Source organism: Pholcus phalangioides, unplaced genomic scaffold (assembly GCF_987345545.1).
Source record: "Pholcus phalangioides strain wild (caught in Gottingen) unplaced genomic scaffold, Ppha-v1.0 ptg000042l_1, whole genome shotgun sequence".
In the NCBI taxonomy this organism is placed as follows: Eukaryota; Metazoa; Arthropoda; class Arachnida; order Araneae; family Pholcidae; genus Pholcus; species Pholcus phalangioides.
The window spans coordinates 24,754,193-24,776,427 of record NW_028301628.1 but is presented as its reverse complement, the minus strand read 5'-3'; the positions used below and the strand labels follow the sequence as shown (position 1 = coordinate 24,776,427).

At 36.1% G+C, this 22,235-nt stretch overlaps 2 protein-coding genes across 5 annotated transcripts in view; both read right to left on the bottom strand.

The window, feature by feature from the left end:
• LOC149064684 (cell division cycle and apoptosis regulator protein 1-like) overlaps positions 1-2,729 on the bottom strand; it is a 41,083-nt gene extending 38,354 nt beyond the window's left edge. The window contains exon 1 of one of the 4 annotated variants that reach the window (XM_089254977.1): positions 2,433-2,729. In XM_089254977.1, coding sequence (XP_089111103.1) covers positions 2,433-2,529 — 97 coding nt within the window. In that variant the 5' untranslated portion in view covers positions 2,530-2,729. The remainder of the gene's footprint in view (positions 1-2,432) is intronic. The other 3 variants (XM_089254975.1, XM_089254976.1, XM_089254974.1) reach the window with 3 other exon arrangements.
• Positions 2,730-9,200: 6,471 nt separating this feature from the next.
• On the bottom strand, positions 9,201-21,799 carry LOC149064683 (dnaJ homolog subfamily B member 12-like). Its single transcript, XM_089254965.1, has 9 exons — positions 21,656-21,799; positions 19,231-19,363; positions 18,262-18,407; positions 18,012-18,149; positions 14,886-14,930; positions 13,819-13,910; positions 13,025-13,134; positions 12,361-12,524; positions 9,201-9,848 (listed from the first exon to the last, which is right to left on the bottom strand). Exons 2-9 carry the CDS (start codon positions 19,338-19,340, stop codon positions 9,721-9,723), a joined length of 933 nt encoding a protein of 310 aa, XP_089111091.1. The 5' UTR covers positions 19,341-19,363; positions 21,656-21,799; the 3' UTR covers positions 9,201-9,720.
• Between the last annotated feature and the right edge of the window lie 436 nt (positions 21,800-22,235).

Here is a 22,235-nt window from a genome sequence, read left to right as displayed (position 1 = left end):
GAAGAAAACATGAACATTGAACGGTAAACAAAATGCATATCATTTACCACAACAGCTAGTAGACAAAGTGGAAATAAAAAATTTCATACACAGTTCATGCCGCTTAATGTGATCACATTGGGACTGTGGGTTTCTGATAACAATTGAATGATAACTGTGAAAAAAAATCCCATTTGCAAGTACAGTGACCATACATCCTGTTTGGTCGAATTGGGTGCATGGTAAACTAGCATTAGTAAAGCAGGACAACTGGTTTTTCTTTCCCACATAATTGGTTACAAAATATAAATATTGATATCTATTTTTTTATCTATTAATCCACTAAATCCCACCATCGAAAAAAAACCAATGTTATGAAAATATTATGAACATATTTATTTGATAAATTATAAAGAAAATAGAGTGAGCTCAAATAAACTTTCAAAAATATGCACTTATTATAAAAATTCTGATTTTATGCATTTATATGCATTAATGCTAAAAAAGGCCAAAATATGCATTTAATACACGCTTTAGTAACTACAGTATATACGTCTAGCATCTTTCTTTATACGTAACTGACAAAGATGAATTGATTTTTTTTAATTATAGATCAAAACTAGCAACATTTATCTAACGCCGGGATTACACAATAAAAGTTTGATAAAGTTCTTTTATAAAACCTATAGAAATACAGCCAATAAGACAATAGGTTGCATTTGTGCGAATGTAATTGGTACAATTATTGGTTGCATTTTTCACTTGATTGCAAAAGAACTTTTATCAAACTTTTATAGTGTAATCCCAGCTTCACTGAAAGAAGAAAAAAATAATTTTCTTTATTGGCACGCAAGACATCTGAAAGCATGACTCCATTCACTATTGACAACTTCCTGTTATGCTTTCATACTTTTTCCCTCATAAAAAAAAATTGGCATTACCATTGCCGAAACTACAGCTGTTCGGTCCATAGTAATATATTTCATGGTGATGTATTGACGATTATTTTCCTTGGCATGAAAGATGTCCGAAAGCAGCACTATGCTTACTCTGGGTGACTTCTCATGCTTTCGAATGTTTTTCCTCGTCAAAGAAAAAAAATTGCTTCATCACCGAAAAGGGATTATTCTATAGCTGTTCTCTGTGAGCCTATGATGTTATTAAAATGGTCATGCATACAGATCTTCCAAATAATTAACTGTTTCTGTGAATGATAGGGCTAAGATTCCATAAGCAGGGTTGCGCCAAATTTGTGATTTCCAATTCTGCCAAAGTTTTTTTTCTTGGCAACCTGGATTTTTTTTTATCACCAAATATCTTCGACATCATGAAAAATCAAGATGGCAGACTAAAAACAAATTCTCCACCACTTTTTTTTTTCGCAAGCTAGAACATCGCAAGAAGGAAATCTGGAATCAATGAAGAAAGTATTGGCAAAAGGATTCACACACCAACCCATCACATTTAGGCTTCGAGTTCCTATTCTAACAAATCCAATGCCAACCGAGTTTCTTGGTGCGACTGCTGTTCGAAACTATGCTAGTAACACATTTCGGGAAAGAAAGCATAAATTTTTTTGCAGGTATCAAACCAAATTCTGCCAAAATTAAAGTGTTTCTTATCGGACCGAAGAACTGGGCCACAACTAGATGCTCGGTCACCTGGGGCAAGTGAGCATTTTGCCGCGCCCTTGTAATGTTAAAGGAGAGGGTTTGAGAATAAAATTTGCACCCCTTCTGGTCCAGCGCCCGGGGCACACGACCAACCTGCTTTCCCCCCCCCCCCTCCCCTAGTTGCTGCCCTGCTAAATAATGCTCATCTATATTTTAAAAAATTGAAATATTCCCAAACAAAGGATGCATGATGACAAACACGATATAATGAGACTTAAGATGCTGGTGACAATAAGAAATGAAAATGGCACAAAAATAGATAAGAGTAGCATGTTAGCTAAAAAAATACTACTGTCACCAATGAAAAAATTTGAAAGATCCACAGTGGCAAAGTAATCAGTTGGCGACAAAATAATCGGCATATTTGGTGCAACCCCAGCTTATGGAATCTTAACCAATGATAGTGACAATAGTGTTCATTCTTTGCATTTAGTGTAGATAAGGATTATATCAATTTCACAGCTGTAGCCGCTCACAAGTCAAACCTTAAAAGAAAATTAGAAAATATTTTACACAGTAATGATATACATCTCACATCTTTGTTGATACATAACTGACCAAAGATGAATTGATTTCTCTTTTCTTTTTTTTTATCACAATATTGAGATCAAAACTAACATTTATCCAATTTTAAACAAAGAAACGTCCCAATTTGATACGAATATATTTCCACACAATCGCTTTTATGTTCAAACACGCTATTAATGAAATAATAATTGTAAAAGAGAGCTATTTCAACAAATATATAATTATAATAGTTGACAAAAGTGTTATAATTACCAGTGTTGCGAACCCATGGTGGGTTTTTGGCTGTGGCGAATTGAGACATCACTGGAATATTATCAACGAAAGGAGCTGCGCTTACAGTTGAATACATGCATTTTTTAACGTTGTTGAGAAGAAATAAACACTTGAGTTCAAATCTTTGGCGTCATCTATCGACCCACGCTTGAGACCATTTAAGCCTCTCATTATCAAAATAAAAAATCACAGCTATAAAAAAGAAAAAAATACGTTCACTCCACCATAGTTGTCTCTTTTCCTTCTTCTCACAAGCACAGCAGCTTTTTTCTCTTTCTGTCTTCTGCTGCGTTGATGAAATTTCTTTGGCCATGCGTCCCGTTTGCAGTGAAAACTCTGTCACTGATTAAGTTCACGGCAAATTACGACGCAGTATCGTCACTAAAAATTGAAAATAAATGATTATTAAATAAAATGAATCAATATTTTTTTTTTTTTTGGTAGCACATACATATAGGGTTACTAGGTTTATAAACTTCGAAATGAGGACGCGTGCTCACGCCCCTTCTTGGTAACCACTGACTTACAGACTTTCATCGCTTTACCAATAGGTGACACCACTATACCGAAAAATGAAAAACAGTTTTCTAACCAAAAGAGATCTGCTAAGGGGACGTTCAAGTCTTAAGGCATCATCGATATGGGGGTGGGGGGGGGGGGTTCGGATTTGCTGACTTTTGATGACAAGGGAGGGGGGTTTGGATAATGCGTACGTCATCAACCACCCTTTATGAAAATATGAGTTAGGATTCAGAGGGGCAGAGCTGATGACGAAATTTTGCTGACCGGGAGGGGGGGGGGGGGAGGTCAGCGTTTTGCTGACTTTTGCTGACAAGGAGAGGGAGGAGGTCAAAAATGGCTAAAAATTTGCTTACGTAATACTTGAACGGCCGCCCCTAAAAAAAACCAAGGTAGTCATTTCAGCTTTTTTTCGGGCAGAGAACGCATACTCATTGTTTGTGCATGTAGGCTTATATGTATATACCATTTGTAGTGTATTTTTAAAGCCGGGGGGCGAGCACCCCTACTCCAAATGACGTGCCTGCTGCTAAGGCAGTTTCCCCCAACTTTTTTGATATCGTGGACTCCTTTCAGTGAAGGTCAATACACCGCGGATTCCTAAGGCCGCAAGTAGATACTTGGTTATTCGGGCGAGGTGGAATTTTGGCGCCCCTTGCCTGTAGAATTAGCAGTAAAAAGGATGAATTTGGTGCCAATTGCACGTAGAAGAAGCATTTAGAGGATGAATTCGGCGCCCCTTCTGGTCCAGCACCCGTGGCACAACATCCGCCCTCTTTCCCCCCCCCCCCCCCGTAGTATCAGAAGGTTGATTTCGACGTCTCTCTCCCACAGTTCGTAAAAATATATCGTCTTTTCTCAATTCGCATGTTTAAAAAAAAATTGAATAAATTACGATTTCGCAGCACAAAATGCGTCATTCATGCAATGAAGTGCAAATCATTCCGCGGACCCTTGCACAGCACTCGCGTAACAACAGGTTGGTTAACTGCGCTAGGGTTTGGGGCAAAGCGGTTCAAGATCTTTAATACAGCTTTGGTTAGGGGTCATTCAAGTAATACGTCAGCATCGAGATGGGGGAGGGGTTTCCGATTTGCTGACTTTTGATGACAAGGGGTCCTTTGTTATCAAAAGTCCGCATCATTGGATGATATTTACCTCATCGACTACCCTTTAAGAAGATATGAAATATTCTTAAATGACATCTTATTCGGTGCGCCAAGAACGGGAAAAAACTTTAATTATGCCATGGATCACTTAAGTAATCTGGAAATGTTCCGCGGGTAAATTGAGTGATGTAGAACTGCACTGGGGGCCACAAGTGCTCTAAAACTGTGCCACGTCACTCAAGGGATCTCTAAGTTTGCCACGGATCGTTTACGTGCTCTGGAACTGTCGCGGGTCACAAAAGCGATCTTTGAGGTCTACTTCAGTTAACTGAAAATGTGCCACGGGCCACTTAAATGCCCTATGCCTTCCTGCGTACGTTTCTGATCCCACCAATATGCGTTAGGAGGTAGGGGACAGTGCTGACGAAATTTTGCTGACGGGGGGGGGGGGGTCAAAAAATGAAAAATGGATAATAATTTGCTGACGTTGAACGGCCCTTTACCAGATCTAAAAGCTCCAAATGAAGATGCACGCTCGCCGCTTCTGTTTATGCATTATGACTACTACTACTACTAACCACACATGCACCTCGTCCAAATTCCTCTGCGGAACCTCTAACGAATTGGTACGTGTGGGAATGTGTGTGTACGTGTAGTGAAACCTGACGTGAAGTTTGTTTCTGTGTAATGCTTGTTATGCGTCGTGCTGCCATCTGCCACCAGTTTTTCTAACTGTGAGTGAAGTGTAATGATTGAATAATTTATCGTTGTAGGCGTGTTGCTCTCTGTGGCAAGACTTTTTAATGGGGAGATCGGCTCGCATTTGCGCCTCGAAGTTGGGAACCACAGGAAACCAACTTCAACCGACCACCACTGCTGTGACGGTGGGGTTCGAACCCGGATCCCCGCGATGCGAGTCCGTCATTATGACCACTCGACCACCACAGCGAGCACATTAGGACTGGTTGAACTGGTGGTTTGAGAAATTGTATGATATAATAGCGAACGGGTTCTCAACCTTCACTCCGCGGAGCTATAAGGGCTTCGGTAGTCCTTCCCAGTGGCTCCATGGACGCTTCAGGAAAATACAAATACGAGGCCACAACAGGCAAAATGCCCAACGAAGTTGAGAAACACTGTAATAGTCTAAATAAAATAAATCAGTAAATTTAATGAATAAATTCAAAAAAAGGTGGACTACGGGAAATGACTCAACGAGTCAAAAAAAGTTCGAGAACAAATGCATTAATTTGTTAATAAGGTCATTTCTGAGGCCTGTATTACACTGTAAATGTTTGATAAAATCCCTTTTATAAAACTTGAAAAGCTAACCAATAAGGTTATTGGTTACATTCTGGGAAATGCAATCGGTGACTTTATTGGCTGCATTTTTCAAGTTTTATAAAAGGACTTTTACCAGACTTTTATAGTGTAATACCGGTCTGAGTCGATTGACATCTACTTCGACCAACTGCTGTTTGACTACTTTCTTCTTGCAAATCCGCTATGTCAACAAAACAGAAAAAATTTGTATTTGACATTGGATGAAAAAAGAAATTATTTTGTATGAAATTAAAATGTGCGAACTCTTACAGAGGCAAAAATTGGCAAAAAGTACAGCATTCTAAAAATTGCATTGAATCCTCGGATCAAAGATCAGCAAAAGATCGTTTCTACGGAAAGTGATTTTGTAGCGGGTTATTTCGAAAATATTTATTTCACAGAATCGGAATTCGCACTTACATCCTTGGAATCTTATTTCGCGATTGAAGCAAACAAAACTTAGTGTTTTCTTTAAAAAAAAACACAGTTAATCATCAGTCAATGTCGAAATTTTTTAATATTTCCTGCACCTTTTTTCGCCGTCTCTCCCATAGGTGGAGATAGACTTGAAAGTCTTGCTTAAACTTAGCAAGCTGAAGCACTCACTAGGAACTTTACGTTACGCCATTCAAAGTGCCGTCTTAACGCATGAACCCACTCGGGCTCGACCGGCGGCCTCACAAAATGAGAGAGAGAACTGATTGAAATTTTCAAGAATTTTCCAAGTAGGGCCTCAGAAAAATCACTTGGCCCGTACTACTAAACCGAACATGCACCTCGTAAACATCGCTCTTAACGAATTGGTGTGTGCCGGGAATCTACCGGGTATGTGTAATTGTTATGCTCCACCGTCAAGTTTGTTTCCAATAGCGTTGCCAGGTTCAGAAACTCCGAAATGAGGACGCGTAAATGCCCGCTTGTTAACGACTTGATTATACTTCCGTTTAGAACAGATGGTGCCACCATACTTAAGTATAGTGGCACATCTGTTTTGGCTAGAAAATAATGTTATTTTCAATTAAAAATAACATTAATTTTCTAACCGAAACACACATGCTATGTCTTTTTTTTTCAAAACTGACCATCAGACCTATCATATAATTGCGTAATGATATATGTATTAATCTCATACCTGAAAGTTGTGAGTCAATTTTCATGTTCTATACCTATTAATCTCGAGTTCATACAAATGTTGAGATATTAAGTAGTCATAAAAAATAAGAGACAAGCATTCAAATTGTTAGTTAATTAGCAACATTTCAAGCTATCTGAAAGCGATGTAGCCTAAGTTGAGTGAACTTTGGCATTTTTAAAGACAGATGATGTATAGTTTCTTCCAGAGATGTTTCTGGGCTGTCCTCTTCATACTATAGTAAAGTGTAAATGAAGCTACAGCTACAATAATATCTGCCATACTCTTATCAAGGCAGATCGCCTTGTACTTGCAACTTGAGTTCTCATTCACTGCGAATTTTGGGCGGTGTTTGGTAAATTAAGCTTATGGGTGGGACATAAACACACACTGATGAAAAGTTATATATGTTCGGCAATGCAAATTTTTCTATCCTGAAAGAAAAATGATTCCGAAAGCCTAAATGTGAGGAATTTTAAAATTGCACGAGAACACTCAGTGACGTAAAGCGTGAGGACGTCTAGTAACAATGTCAAATATAGAATTAGCGACATCTCTGAAGATATGGTAGTTTAGTAAGAGGCAAGTATCTTATCAACCTGGGCTACCGCTCCCTTTTATTAGTTTTCACAGTGATAGACAGCATTTAGTGCAGTATGAAATATTTGATTATGGATAATCAAGAGCACTTGTGGGAATGTTTGAGAGCACATGTGAGAATGTTCCAAATGCTTCATTCTTACCAGGAACAAAAACAGATAAACACACGTATTCCTTTCCTGGTATCTACTAGTACTTCTCCCCGGATCCTACACTCAAAATACCACCAAAAATTTCCCACGAATTCTCACTATTCAATCGCTTGGAATTTCATAGGGAAACAAGGAAGAGCTTACCCCAGTTCTTATTTTGCGTACTAGAAATTTCGGAACGATTTTGATCAATGGAAAAATGTGTATATCAGAAGCTTATAAATTGATAATTTTGAAGAAAACTATAACTATTTGAGGAAAAATAAGTTGTTGGTTAATGACAGCATATTTTCAAGTGGTTCGGTAAAGATAGCAGTCGACTGACTATCAGAGAGCTTCATTCAATACTTTTAATAATGTCTGAGATTAAATGAGATGAGTATTTTAAATATCTCAGAGTATGCCAGTCCGATCTTGAGGCATTCTGGCGGTACAGGAAAGTGCCATGGCCAGGACATTTCTCGCACAGGCAAACAGGCCACTTGCCCAGGACCCCACAAATTTTCAGGGACCCCAAAACCCAGAATTGGATGTTTTTGTATCGTAGGCACAGGCCTTCCCCACTCCTCTGCCTCAAAGAACACTAAGCCCATAAAATTCATATTTGACCACAGCCTGAACTTATGAGAAACAGGCTCTGGTGCACTCGTTGGGATATATCACAATATGATGATAGGTGAGCCCTAAACAAATCCCATATTTATTTTTTTTAACTATCACTTAAATTTACAACAATCATTTGATCATTTTTTGTCGCACCACGGTCATTTTCTGCACACGAGGGCTAATTAGACCGGGACCTACAATTTATTGCCGATTCCGAACGGCAGGCTTGTTTTTATACTCATCGAGAGGTTGGTGCGCTAACCCCTCAATGGGGAAACTCCCTGCGGTAGCAACTTTTTGGTGCGGTCATGTCGTCGTTTTTTTTTGTACCCGTGTTGTACTCCGGAAAGTTTTCTGACAAGGACGAACCGGGTATAGAACTCGCGACACCTCCAAACATCCTTTGGTACTTTACGCGAGTATCTTATCGACCGGGCTACCACGCCCCCTAAATTTACAACAAAGAGGCCTGACAAGGATCACTGCCGACAGACAAAGCTTCAGGGTATGTGGGGGGGGGGGGAACCATGGTTGAAATATCGTTTTGAAACAGGACAAATTATTACAGAATGTCCCAATATGAAGCTGTATTCAAAGAGAACCTCTATGTTACATATCAAAACGCTCACCTCAATGATCACTCCGGATCCTGCAAAAAACCTGAAGCCGCAGATCCATTTAAATGCCTGTATTATCTCTATGCTAATATGTATGGTATATTTTTACACCATTAATTAACCCTTTAAGCAGTTTTCAAAATCTTTCTGATCTGCATTATAACTGCCACGTTGGAAATAAAAGAATTTTTAGAATCAGAGATATTTTGGGAGTGACTGAAATAAAGAAGATCAAGTTCGATAATATATCTCAGGATTGCTGCTGTAAGGGTTAAAAAAAGCAATAAATAAATATAAATATTTTGTTACTTATTATTTTATACTCTTACAGGAACTGAATCTCAGAAAATTCTCAGGAGCCCAAGAATGAATTGCTTCAAATCCATATTCCTGAGATTGAGGGAAAGCCCCTAGGAAATGTTTAGCACCATAATATATTCTTTTCATATACCTACAAATTTTATGCACCAGGGGTGAACAAATCTCCAGAAATTTACACCAAAGACAGTATTTTATTAACCAGTGTTGGGCATATGGTATGGTTGAATAAAATACACGTCCAGTCATAATATTTATATGTCCCAGGCATGCAGGGCAACAGATTTGTCCAGCCCTGCTACGTACTGAATACAAATACAACAAAAAAGTAATTGTCGCAGAAGCATTCACAAGGAAAATAAAAGAGCAAATTTCAGTGGTTTTTTTTAATTCAAGGCTCAGGAGAAACAAATATAGTGCACACATAACAATCGTGGCATTCTGCCATAAATGTAAAGGTGATCAATGTTTCAAGTGAAGTGTAGCTCCATACTTCAGCAAAAAGGCATTTAGTCTTTTTTCGTTATTTATAAAATTCCCTATGGTTGAGGATTACGGGATGTTTCAATGAAAAAGAAATAATGCAGCATTGCTTGTATAAAGAGTGGTGAAAAAAAAGGAAAAGGGGGAAATGTGATAAAAAAAAATGTAACTCTCAATCCAACAAATATATTTACAAACTATATAAATATGACAATATACATTTTTGACTTCTTTCATATGACTCGAAAATACACTCAGGGATTCGAAACACAAACCCTGGGAAAACTGTGTATATTTTAAAATGGAAGGGAAAAATCTTGGTTTGCGTATTTCCCAACAAAATCATAAATATATGTAGTTGAATTCTCGACCTACAATAATATATATATGTGTATATATTTTAATAACTTAATAACCTCTGTTTGCATTGTCATACAAATCATTAAGCAGCTCACAAGATGGAGTTCGGAGAGCTCTGGCTTTCTCTTCTAATGTTACATCTTTGAATGTCTTTGCTCTCCAGATCATGTTTTCTCCTGTGGAAAATAAAGTTGAGAAAAAAAGTTTGCTTTAACATACAAATATTTAAAAACCCAGGTGATATTTTCCAAAGAACAATCGTATGTGATTTGATGGAGAGTGTTCAAGTTAATTTGTATCTATCTATAGAGATTATAAATACACAGAATTTATAGCCCCTTATAAAGTACAGCAGAATCTCAATTATTTGATATAACTGGAACAAGTCTGCATTGATGAATAAAAAATTTTGGAAAATCAACTGATGCACACATAATTTAGTCACCCAATGCAGAGCTTAGAAACACACACGCTCTGTCACACTAGGTGATGTAAGTACATTGTCACGGCTGACTCAGGTGTATTCAGAAAACCTATATAACCAACCCTTGAAATATTTTTGTAGAACCATGTAGCTTGAACAAAATTTACGTACATGGGCAGGTGTGTAGGCCAATCATGCACATCACCAGTATAAAAACAATTAATAATAGCAAAAAGGTGATAAACGTAAATAAATCGTATAAACCTTCATAATTAGGAACAGTTCTTAAATCTAGTCACCCTGTGCTTTACAGAAGCTCATATCAAGAAGTTTTTTAGAAACATGATGGATGGACAATGAATTATTAATACGACCATACGACCTCAATCAACAGCTTTTACAAGAAGACATCAGTATCAATTGGGAAGGGACAATTCTAGGTTATGGTGTTGCAGGGAATTCTCCTTTGAGTTCTCCTTATTCTCCTTAGAGTTGTTAATAAATGGAATAGCTTACCCCGGGGGGGGGGGGGGGGTAGTAAATTCTAACACAATTGACATGTTTAAAAAGAAATACCATAAACATGTTGGAGTAAATCGAGAAGCTATCTATCCATACTTAGAATAATACAACCATAAATGTACTTTATGGGCACATTGTATTATATTTTTTATTATATATATATGACTTTTTTACTTTTTATAATTGCATTTTTAATTGGTTTGCTGTATTTTAGAAATATACGACATCCATATTCGTTATGGGCATCTTTTTCCTCAGCCACCTTATTGGGCATTTTGCCTGTTGTGGCCTTGTATTTGTATTAAAATTTGCTAAAAACTCAAACTCATCATCAAAAGTTATGGTGGTTGGGGGGATATTATTTTGTATTTTACTAAGGTAACCACTAATTAACTATTTTTGTAAGTCAAATCATCTTTAAATTGTGTCTATACCCATTTAGAAAAAAAATAATACTCTTTCAATATAATATAGCCATTAAGTAATTTGCACAGAAGTACCCAACTACTTTCTATCAGCACTAAAAATCCATGTTCAAGTTCAGTCATTGTCACCAACAATTATTTATTATAAATTGTGAAAATTATATTCCAACAAGCTATAATACCTGGCACTGCTCAGTTTTCTTCAATTACTAAGAGGATTGAAAAAGTGATAAACCATTATAAATGAATAAGTTATTGTACATAACACCAGCAGCATTAAAGAAGTGACAAACCACTGCAAAAGCATATGCATGTCTGAAAAGCATTGCTAGGGAACCACGGTAACCAATGTAAACTTCTGAAAGTGATTGTTTAAGCCCAGAAACCATTATTGCCCGATGATTTTTCACCCATTTCAGGTATTTGCCCTGCTCTGACAAACTCTTAAAGTAGATTACCATTCAATCCGGACCCTGTTTGATATATATGCAAAATTTGGCGACGATCCATCTAAAATTGTAGATTTCCATAGAGAGAACACACACATACACAGACAGACAGAAATTTTTTTTTTATATACATATAGATTTAAAAGACAGATGACAGCACCAGTAATTATGGGCACTTTTTCAGCACCCCTGAAGATATATAATCACTATGTATTATTAATGAATATATTATTAATGTCACAGGTGTGACATGTACCTGAGAAATCAACCTTTCCCCTTTTTCTTCCTTGCAATGCTACTAGACCAAAATAAATAACCGAATGAAATGAAAGATTTGATTCAGCATCTAACACACTACATGAGGGGGAGTGACCATATAACTAATATTTTACAGGACACAATATTAAGTATTTTAATTATTCCTTTCAACTTTAATATTTAAATTTTCCCAAAATTCATGTTTTTATAAAATAATTGAATGGCATTTAATTAGTAGCAAACCAGTTTTAGGAATTAAATTAGAAACCCAACTTTTTCTGGGGTGCCACAGGAAATTGGAACTTCAACTCTTTTAGGTGCTGCCTTTGTTAAAACTATTATCTAGCAGTACCATTTATATTTTCATCTCATCAGAAGGTTCTTTTTTTTCCAATAAACTACAATGAATTAACGTCCAGTAATGATTTAAAAGTTTTTATAAAAATATTTGAGTAATGTGAAAAGAAAAATCATTTGATCATAAAATACATTATTTTGATTCTTTAATTCTGAACTTACGATAACATTCATTGTAGTAAATTTGTAATTTTAATTCCGATCAACAGGGGAAAAAACTAAGACACACCAAATAATTCCTAAAAAAACTTACTGTAATTTCTTTCTCTATAGCAAGAGGCACGGATGCTCATCACATACTCGTCTTCTATTTGCTTTTCAAAATTAAGAATCTTTCCCTTGAAGTCACTTTCGAAACTATCTTTCACATAATATGATACTTCAAAGTTTGGAGTCTTCCTCTCGTGAATATACTTTCTACAGGAACAAAGATAAGTTGTTACAAGTAAAGATAAATAAAATCACAACAAGCTTTACAGTGTATAGAAATATAAGTCATCTGATCAGAATTTAGCCAACAAAACCTCTAAATAACAAATACTTATACCCTTTATGAAATTTAGAAATGATACTAATGATCACCAATAATTTCTTTCACTTATTTTGTAAGCCTTTGGAATGATTAGGTGTCTTTTGAATGTAAATTGTCCTGTTTAAAATGTTATATTCAGCATCTTAAAATCAAAAAACACATTTTAAAAAACATGCCAAAATACTTTTTAAATTTGTGATTTCCATCAAATTTGCAACCAGTGGGGGACCAAACTTGAAAAAACAGACAAAAAGGCATCAATGAGAGGAACATTTTATCATTTTAGAATGATAAATATTTAACTTGCGATTTACATTACTTGTATCACTCTTGAATGAATAGATGATCAGTAAAAATCTGAATGATAAGTTAAAATGTCACTTACGAAGTCCTCTGCATACTGTAAGCTGGGTCAGAGACCAGGAGGTTGCTCAGCAGGGTTATTGAAACAAGGAATAACAAAGGTAATATTTGCATTAAGATACCGCGGGGTTCCTAAAATGAAATCACATTGGTCATGATAATGCAAGATATCAAATTATCTCTGGTACTATAATACTTTTTGCAAAAAATCATAGCAATGAGAATTATGGTATTGTGTGATAACACTACAATGGTTACATAAAATACTTTCAACATCCAATAGACAAGATATCCATCATGGTCCTGATTACGATTGCATGATTTTTCTTTTTGATAATTTTTCTGAGAACAATTTTTTGTGAAAATAAGCAATTCAGTGGAATAGATTTTTCCATTCATGAATTATTAAAACAATAAGATTTGGAAGTAAAAAAAATCGATGATTACTTCATAGTAAGCAAACACAAGAAAATTCTAATGACAAACATTTTTGTACTTAAATTACATAAAACAAGTTCAAAGTCCTATATAAAACACTCAACAGAATTACAAGCAGTTTTTGAGAAAAAATTCACGATATGAAGAAGATTGAATTTTTTTCCATCATTGGTGAATACATGTCATATCATTAAGTAGCTCTCCAGTTCTGCTGCTGATACCCATTTAAAACATTTTGTTTTGGAGGAAACGAGTATTTTATCCCATTGACCCATCCAATAATGAACTTAAAATTTATTATCATTAATCTCCCCTCTACAGTGTACTTTGAATAGATTTCATTGAAAATAATTCTTCCAAAATTGTTATGATACAAACCATTTCTTGGTGATGTGTATGGTGTGTTCGAGTAGTGTATCGGTGCCACTGATTTCCTCTACGGACATATGTTGTGCCAACATTTGAAAAGCCTGAAAGCAGAAAAAAAAAATTACAGTACATAAATTTGAACCTATTCAAACAAATTGTTTATAATGTTCATACCAAACTTCCTATGCAAAAATTGCTTTTCATGAAATATGCACAATCATGAATGAAAAAGCATTCTCTGAAGGTATTATGTATCACATTAGAATGAATACTCTTCATAGTGAAACATGCATCCAACTGTTCATTGATATTTCCATGTTGCATCTTGTATGCTGTGTTTCTATGTTGCATCTTGTATGTTGTGTTTCTATGTTGCATCTTGTATGCTGTGTTTCTATGTTGCATCTTGTATGCTGTGTTTCTATGTTGCATCTTGTATGCTGTGTTTCTATGTTGCATCTTGTTTGTTGTATTTCAATGTTATATATGGTTTTTATGTTGAATGCTACATAGGAAATGTTTCTGTATCTTACATGACTTCTGTACATTAAGCAACAATCACAGATATACAGAATCAACTCATGAGTGAGAAAATAAATTTCAGACCACAATGGCTTTCTTACTATTTTCTTATCACAGTGGATCCTGCCTGTGGCCAAGACTATTCCATCATAAACACATTGAATGGAAAAGCTTCATAAAAAGGCAATTTTTTTATGTTGGGGGGCAAAAGAATCAGGGCTCCAGAAATATGACTTCTCAAACGAGAAAAATTTTCATACAAGCACATCTTAACTTAATTTTTCACAAATATAAATCGAGGCCAACAAGTGATAAAAGGGGGACTTATTTTACGTATTTTTAAAAAATATATTTTTGTTTTCCTCATGCTACAGAGTATATTTCACGCACATAATGGTCGATTTCCAATAATTCACAACCTTTCAATAATGATGAATGTATTCTCAATTTACTTTCTCCATCACAGTATGATGCAGAAAAACAATAGGTTCCTTTAAAAAAAGCAAAACACACTAGAGTATAAAATAGTGTAAAACACATGTAAAAGTATTTACCTGGTCCAAAAAACATATTAAACAAATCTTCCGGACTAATATCTCCTAAAATCAAATAAAAAATGTACGAACATGTTAAAGAAAATAATTCGGAAAACATTTTTATTAGCATAAAATAACTGTTGATGAAAGAAATAAAATATTTGCGCACATAAGGCAGTTAGGCCTCTATATAACGTAACTAATAAAATGACTTCAAAGGAGCGTGGTGATAACAAGAATAATTTAATAACAAGAATTGCATGATTTGCTAATTCTGCTAACAGGAACCTTTAAAATCTGACATTATAAACGAGGTGAAGTTAAAAGCGATATACTTCATAGCAAGCATTTTTTCGTAATCTAGTAGGTAAAGGGTTGAACCAATCTATTCCATTTCCTCACTTTGTCTGAATTTGAAGAAATCCTGATATTAACTTGAAGAACAAAATTATTATTTTGAAAGTTGCCAAAAAAGAGTTGGCAGAATGTAGTGGCACAATTCAACATGTTATCCAGTTTTGTATGAAGAAAATGGATTTCACCCATTTTAAGATCCATCATAAAAAGGTCATCTTACTTGCATTTGGGACTTTTTTATTGTAAATGTAGCAAAATATTGTTATCAGATGTTATCACATTAAGAGGTGTACACTATATCACTGACAGTTTATAAACCAGAAGTTTTCTTATGAAATCAGTGTACATGTCATAACCAGTGCCTGAATTTGACAAACTTCCAGAATCGCCCAGACTTCAGGTATTGCCCATACACCTCATTCATTATAAAAAATACAAAGTAGAGAAACAATTACATTTACAGTAAAGTCCTGATAATTTGAGTCTCAAAACTTCAGGATTCCGGATAACCCAAGGTGCTAAAATTTTTCGGAATTCCTTCTCGAAATCTATCTTTTCACCAAGAACGAGTTTGTTTCATTTTATCTCATTCTTTCTAGAAATGAGTGATTTCTAAGCAATTTCAAGAAGTCTTGATTTCTACCCTACGGGAGGTGGGGTCTTCGGTGGATTCCCAGTTCAGAATTTTTCACAGGCCTTTTCATAAAAAATTTATAGAGTGAAACAGAAGAAAACAAATAACATTCATATCAAGTCCACAGGACTGGAACCCCTTTTAACCTTACTTTAAAAAAAGGCCATTGGTCTTAGCAGTGATGTAATGAATTAAGCCATTAAATTAAGGGCAAAACAAGTAAAAGAATGTAACATCTCTCCATACTTACTGTCATTTTCTATTACACTAGAACCCTACTAATCTAAACAGCTCTTAAAAAAAAGAAGACAAAATGAGCAAAAAAATTTTAAGAATCAACAGAATCAACAACTCCCGGTTCGGGCATGGATGTTTACTAACACTAACAAATTCCCTGGACGGATCATGCTGATCCCTTGGGAATACGTATGGATCATGTTATTTTCAAAAAATTAAAAAAAAAAAAACTACTGATAAATTCTGCATTGTTACATTTTACACATGGACAATACATGATCTCTTCTCATAATGATGAATTACATAAATGCCTTGAAAAAATCATCCGTTTTCATTTGAGGAAGTGAAATATACCTAGCAGATGCAGTTTGTAGCCATCGTCTCAGAAACGTGATGTCTGCAGATGTTGCATTAGCATGCTACTGCACATATTGAAGGACAGTTTCAAAAGCCATTACACTTCTGAATGAGTCTTTGGTGATGCAGCATCATAATCTAACCCAGAGGTTCTCAAGTTTCTGCCATCTGTGGCTCCCTCGCTATGACAACGTTTATCCATGACACCTCAAAATAATCTAAGAAAGAACTACTTTAAAGCACTGAATAGGTAATCATGAATGTTCACAGCTCACAGCAACACCACCCTTGACGAAGGTTGGGAACATCTCTAGGAGAAACAATGCACACTTTGAGAACCACTGATCGATGATTTCTGCATCTGTGAAAATTTTATGGCTGTAAGCTGGAGGATTATCTCCGATTCATTTGTAAGGAAGTCTTGGCCATAATTTTTCCCAATTTTTCTTAAGAAATATTTTGTCATGTTTTCAGGGCCGTCATTTCGTCATTTCAACTTTTTCTGGGGGGGGGGGGACGACAAAGCACATGTACTCAATGTATATATATATATATACCATTTTTAGTGTATTTTCCAAAGCCGGGCCCCCCCCCCTTCTGCCTCCCCTAAATGACGGGCCTGCATGTTTTCCCATGCTTCTAAGGGCCAGTAAATGACATTTTTTTAATCAGTTTTTGCAGAACGGAAAGAGATTCATTTTAATCTTCAATGAGATATCGAAGCATAATTTTTTTTGTACACCTGTTTTGATGTTTTGTAACGCCTTTGGTCCATTGGCTGAAGCAAAAACAGTGGAAGGTAAAAAAAATCACACTTTAATCTACCAAAAACGGTTTTGATTAGAATTATCTGGTCTGTAACTTTTATACTACCCACAGGGTTACTCTGGTGAGACTTATTTTATGAATGGTCAAACACAGCATAAGTGCAAAGCTTCTCTTACAAAAAATTGATATGGTTTATCACGAGCACGGATTCTCCCGTGAACAAGTAAATGGTCTTCGAAAATCTCTTAGCCCAAATGTCAAATTAGAAGGGCTTTTCACCAGTGTGAATACTTCATCTATACTTATTTAAGACGCCTTTTCTTGCAAATCACATGTAACAAATGTCACACTGGTAAAGTTTTTTTTCCCAGCGTGAGTCATTCTATGGCATCGCAAATACTGACTTCTTGAATTGTTTCGGGCATAATTCACATTCAATTTTTTTTTGTTGTTGGATTAGCAGGGTTCTAGTGTATTTTTCAGATAGCAAATTCGAGTTTTCAGTAAATTCAAAGTGGGCTCGGTCCTGTTCACCTCAGCTTATTCAAGGATTAGTTCGGATTATCAAACTATATATGTGGAGATAATTTCAAACATTTCTCATCACAAAAAAAAAATGATGCCCCGATATAACTAATACGTTTTTAAAATTACGAAAGTGTTAAATTTTCAATGCAATCAAATTAACTTTAAAAATTTAAGTAAGATCGAACTGATCATAGGGCGAACAAAACTAATTCCAAACTCAGTTGAAATAAAAATAAGTGGAATCCATGATAAAAAAAAATTACCTTGAGAAGTATAGTAATACTCTGAATTCTCAGAATGCTCGGAGTAGTTATGAACTCTTTGGGCACTTTCTAGACCATACATGTCATACTGCTTCCTTTTCTGAGGGTCACTCAACACAGCAAATGCATTTCCAATAGCTGTTTAAAGCAACAAAATAATTAAATAAATGGGCTTTCATACGTGTTGGCATATAACAGATATTTTTCAGTAGGTAATGATCATGTAATGAATGAAGAAAATTTGTCTAACCTTTGAAAGCCTCCACAGCTCCAGGAGTAGTGTTCTTATCAGGGTGGAACTGCAAAGCTAATTTCTTGTACTGCTTTCTCAATTCAGAATCACCGGCATCTTTAGTCACTCCTAATATATCGTAATAGTCTTTACAACGTCTTATCCTGTAATATAAGATGTCGAATGCTTCATTTTTTCAAGTCCTGTTTGAAAACACATACACATTTTTTATAGTCTAATGCAGGGGTGTTCAACAATGGACCATGGGCTGCATGCAGCATTATAAATTGCCAGTGTTTCACAATATTATGCATGGCATATACAAATGTGAGTTTCCACGTCATTTTGCAAGTGCAGCTTATACACCAGAGAAGCACCCTTGGTGTGGCCCACAATTCTGCCACTGACCATTATGTTGGCCCTTGAACAGAAAGAAGCTGGTCACCCCTAGTCTAATGTATTAACTCTCTATGCCTCTCGATAAAATGATAATTCCTTTACAACAATATTTTTTTCTGGGTCCACATAGTATCATTATATTAAGTTGTCATTGTACGAGTTCTTACATTGTATTTTTTGTATTGTGAAGAGGGTTAATTAGTGTGTTACTTCAATAATGCATTAAATCATTGTGCTCTGTGTTTTTAAAGTTTTCTTAGCACCCGAATTTCTCTGATGAGCAATCGAGTCTTAATTTTCCCACATGATGACACCCTTCGTGACATAATCAATGCAGACTGAAATATAATATTGAATGTATAACTATAACGCTTAAATGTACATATTGAAAGAAATTTCCTTTGAGCAAAGGGACTGTTGGCTCTAAGAATCAACATTTCCGCAAAGCTCTACTGTTTGCCATTCATTAAGGATAAAATAAACTCATACTGGCAATGGCCCCTCTATCCCCGAGAAACTCTCTTTCAAGTACCAAAGGCCACAAAAACTTTTATCATAGTACTTTTACACACGTATCAGAAATATTACCTTTCAACAGCTTTCAACTGATCATCAGGACTAGTTGCATCAGAGCTACTCCCAGGAGACTCCCTAGGTCGGTGCCTCATTCCTTCGGACATGTTTTCTCTAGACGGCATGCTGTGTTATAGGCAAGCTTGTACTGTAAAGAAAAAAAAAAGAAAACTAAAAAATAAAAAAATTTGGGGAAAAAAATATTACAAGAAACACAATAGCACTTGAGCTCAGAGTATGATAAAAAAAAAAAAAAAAACACCAGAGGTTCACGCTATAAAAATCAAATATTGAGCACTCTCGAGGGAAGAGTCTTCAAAACCCAAACTTTATGTCACCAAAAAATAAATTCTTTTTTTCATGGTCTTTCATTGAGAGATTGGTATGGCTCAATGTAGAGACTTCATGAGGTAATAGTGTTATGCAGTCTCTGGGTCAGACTTGATCATTTTGTATGGCCCGCTCGTATACAGTGAAACCTGTGTGCAACAATACTGTCTATAATGATAAACCTACCTATAACAATATTTTCTTCTGTTTTTGCAGAATTCCTGTCCAACAGGAAACAGCAGAAATGCTCAAACTGACTACATGTTAAACCTTTAACTTGTTAAAATATTTTTTCTAGGTCCCTATAGTATCATTATGAACAGGTTTGTACAGGTTATTACCTCCAATTACTAGGTGCAATTGGAGGTCTTTTTAAGGATCAACTAGAGAGTCGACTTTTAGAGATCTGTCACCCATAAACACTCTCTCAGAGGAATACTTGATTGCAGTGCTATCTTAATACTCCTGTACTATCAGGCAGATACATTAAGATGGGGGCTTGCGCTAATGAGAAAAAAATCATCTAGCTTCTGGAGCAGTGTCACACAGTGATCAATCTTACACTCACAATTCCTTAAATCATGAATTTCCCTGAATATGTTAGTGATACAGGAAAAACATTTTTCATATGATACACCTACTAACAGATGAAATTTCCAGCTATGGCTTTGTTACACAGTTAAGGTCAGGATATAATGTATTAGAGTGTACTTTTATGGGGGCCTTTATGTTTCGCTATCAACATGTGTGCGATATCACCCTTTGCACCTGCGCAGGCAAGACTTAAGACTTGGCTTCATCTCTTATTTTTGTGAAAAATAAGTAATTTTGGGGGCGTGGTAGCCCAGGTTGATAAGATACTCGCCTAAAGTACCAAAGGATGTCTAGGTGTCGCGAATTCTATAACCGGTTCATCTACATCAGAAAACTTTCCTGATACAGGGGTACAAGAGAAATGGCGACATGACCACAGAAAAAATTGCTACCGCAGGGAGTCCCCCATTGAGGAGTTAGTATAAAACCTCTCGATGAATATAAAAAAAAAGCCTGCCGTTCGGAATCGGCAATAAATTGTAGGTTCCGGTCTAGACAGACACTGATGTGTAATCCCAGCCTTAAACTAAGTCAGCACACATGTTACAATATTATATAATGATCAATCATGTTTATGTAATCATGACATACACATAGAAATAAACTAAAATTGGTTTCGTTGATGAATCATTCATTGTAGATGCTGATCTAGGGCGATGTGTTGAGAGCAGCGATTAATTGTTTGGGTTCGTTGAATTGTTCCGTATTTTATGGGACACATAAATTTTTCCTTTTTTGGCTCTTGAGTGGGGCGATTGTTCCCCCCCCCCCCACTGCCTTTCTCTGGATCTGAGCATGAAACGAGGCAGACATCTTCAGCTATGAATAGAGCCGAAGCAGACACCATCAGCTGCAAATAAAGCTGATATCTCCAGCTACAAATCAAGCAAAAGCGGACATCTTCAGCCGTGAATAGAGTAGAGACATCTTCAGCCATGAATGGAGTAGAAGAAGAGACATCTTCAGCCATGAATGGAGTAGAAGAAGAGACATCTTCAGCCTAGAAAGAAGTGGAGGCAGGCATCTTGATCTATGAATAAAAACCATGACACATACCTACAGTTCCGAATGAAATCGAGCAGACACTATGAACTCCAATTGAAATCAAGCAGACACCATCAGCTCCGAATGGAGCTGTAGGCACACATATTCAACTCCGAATTCAGTGGAGGCTAGCACGATTAAGTCAGTTGAATCATCCCGTATTTTTTATGGGACAGAAAATTTTTTTCCCTTTTCGGGGGGGGGGGGGCTCTTAGAAAGGGCGATCGTCACTATCGCGCCCCCCTCTACATTCGCTGACGATTCATTGTTGCTTACAATTGGTTTTCACTCATGAATCATTACACGGTTGGGATTATAATTAAAAAATTCATTGGAAAAGCTCTTAAAGCACTCTTTATTATTAAATGAAATAAAACTATTCCCAAATCAAAAATATTAACTATTGCATAATCATCTAAAAAAGTTATCAAGGGAGGTGTCAAATTTTTTGAACCATAGATTTTGGGCTCACCTTTACAATTTAATTGCGACTAGGATTGGCGAAATTTTCGCATGACCATAAAATCGTTGCAATTTTTTAGTTAAAAATAACGATAACTTCCTTTTTTCACTATTAAATCCCAGTGAAATCCTTAATAAGACTGACCTGGTCGACTTTGACTTTGTATTGACTTGAAATTCCTTCATAATATCCCAGATTTTGGTGTCATCCGTGACGTATTAATGACGTCATTCATGATGTTTTGAAATGAGGCGCTTAGAAAGGAATGTGGATCCATCCTTCTCCATCTTTGAACGAAAAAAACTAGTCTTGCCGCTCTGAGGTAGGATCATGGCCCACACATCTTACGGCCGTATTCACCAACACAGTTTCAACTGCAATCTCAGGTTAAACGATCAGCGATCGACACGGATTGGTTAAAATCCTTAATTTAACCAATCCGTTTCGATCTTCAATCCTTTCACCTGCGATTGCAGTTGAAACTGTGTTGGTGAATACGGCCGTTAGAGCAGGGCCCCTAGGCTCGGAACTTTTGCGGGCCCCCTGGTCACACTTTTCACGGGCCCTTCTATAGTTAATGATTAGAAGG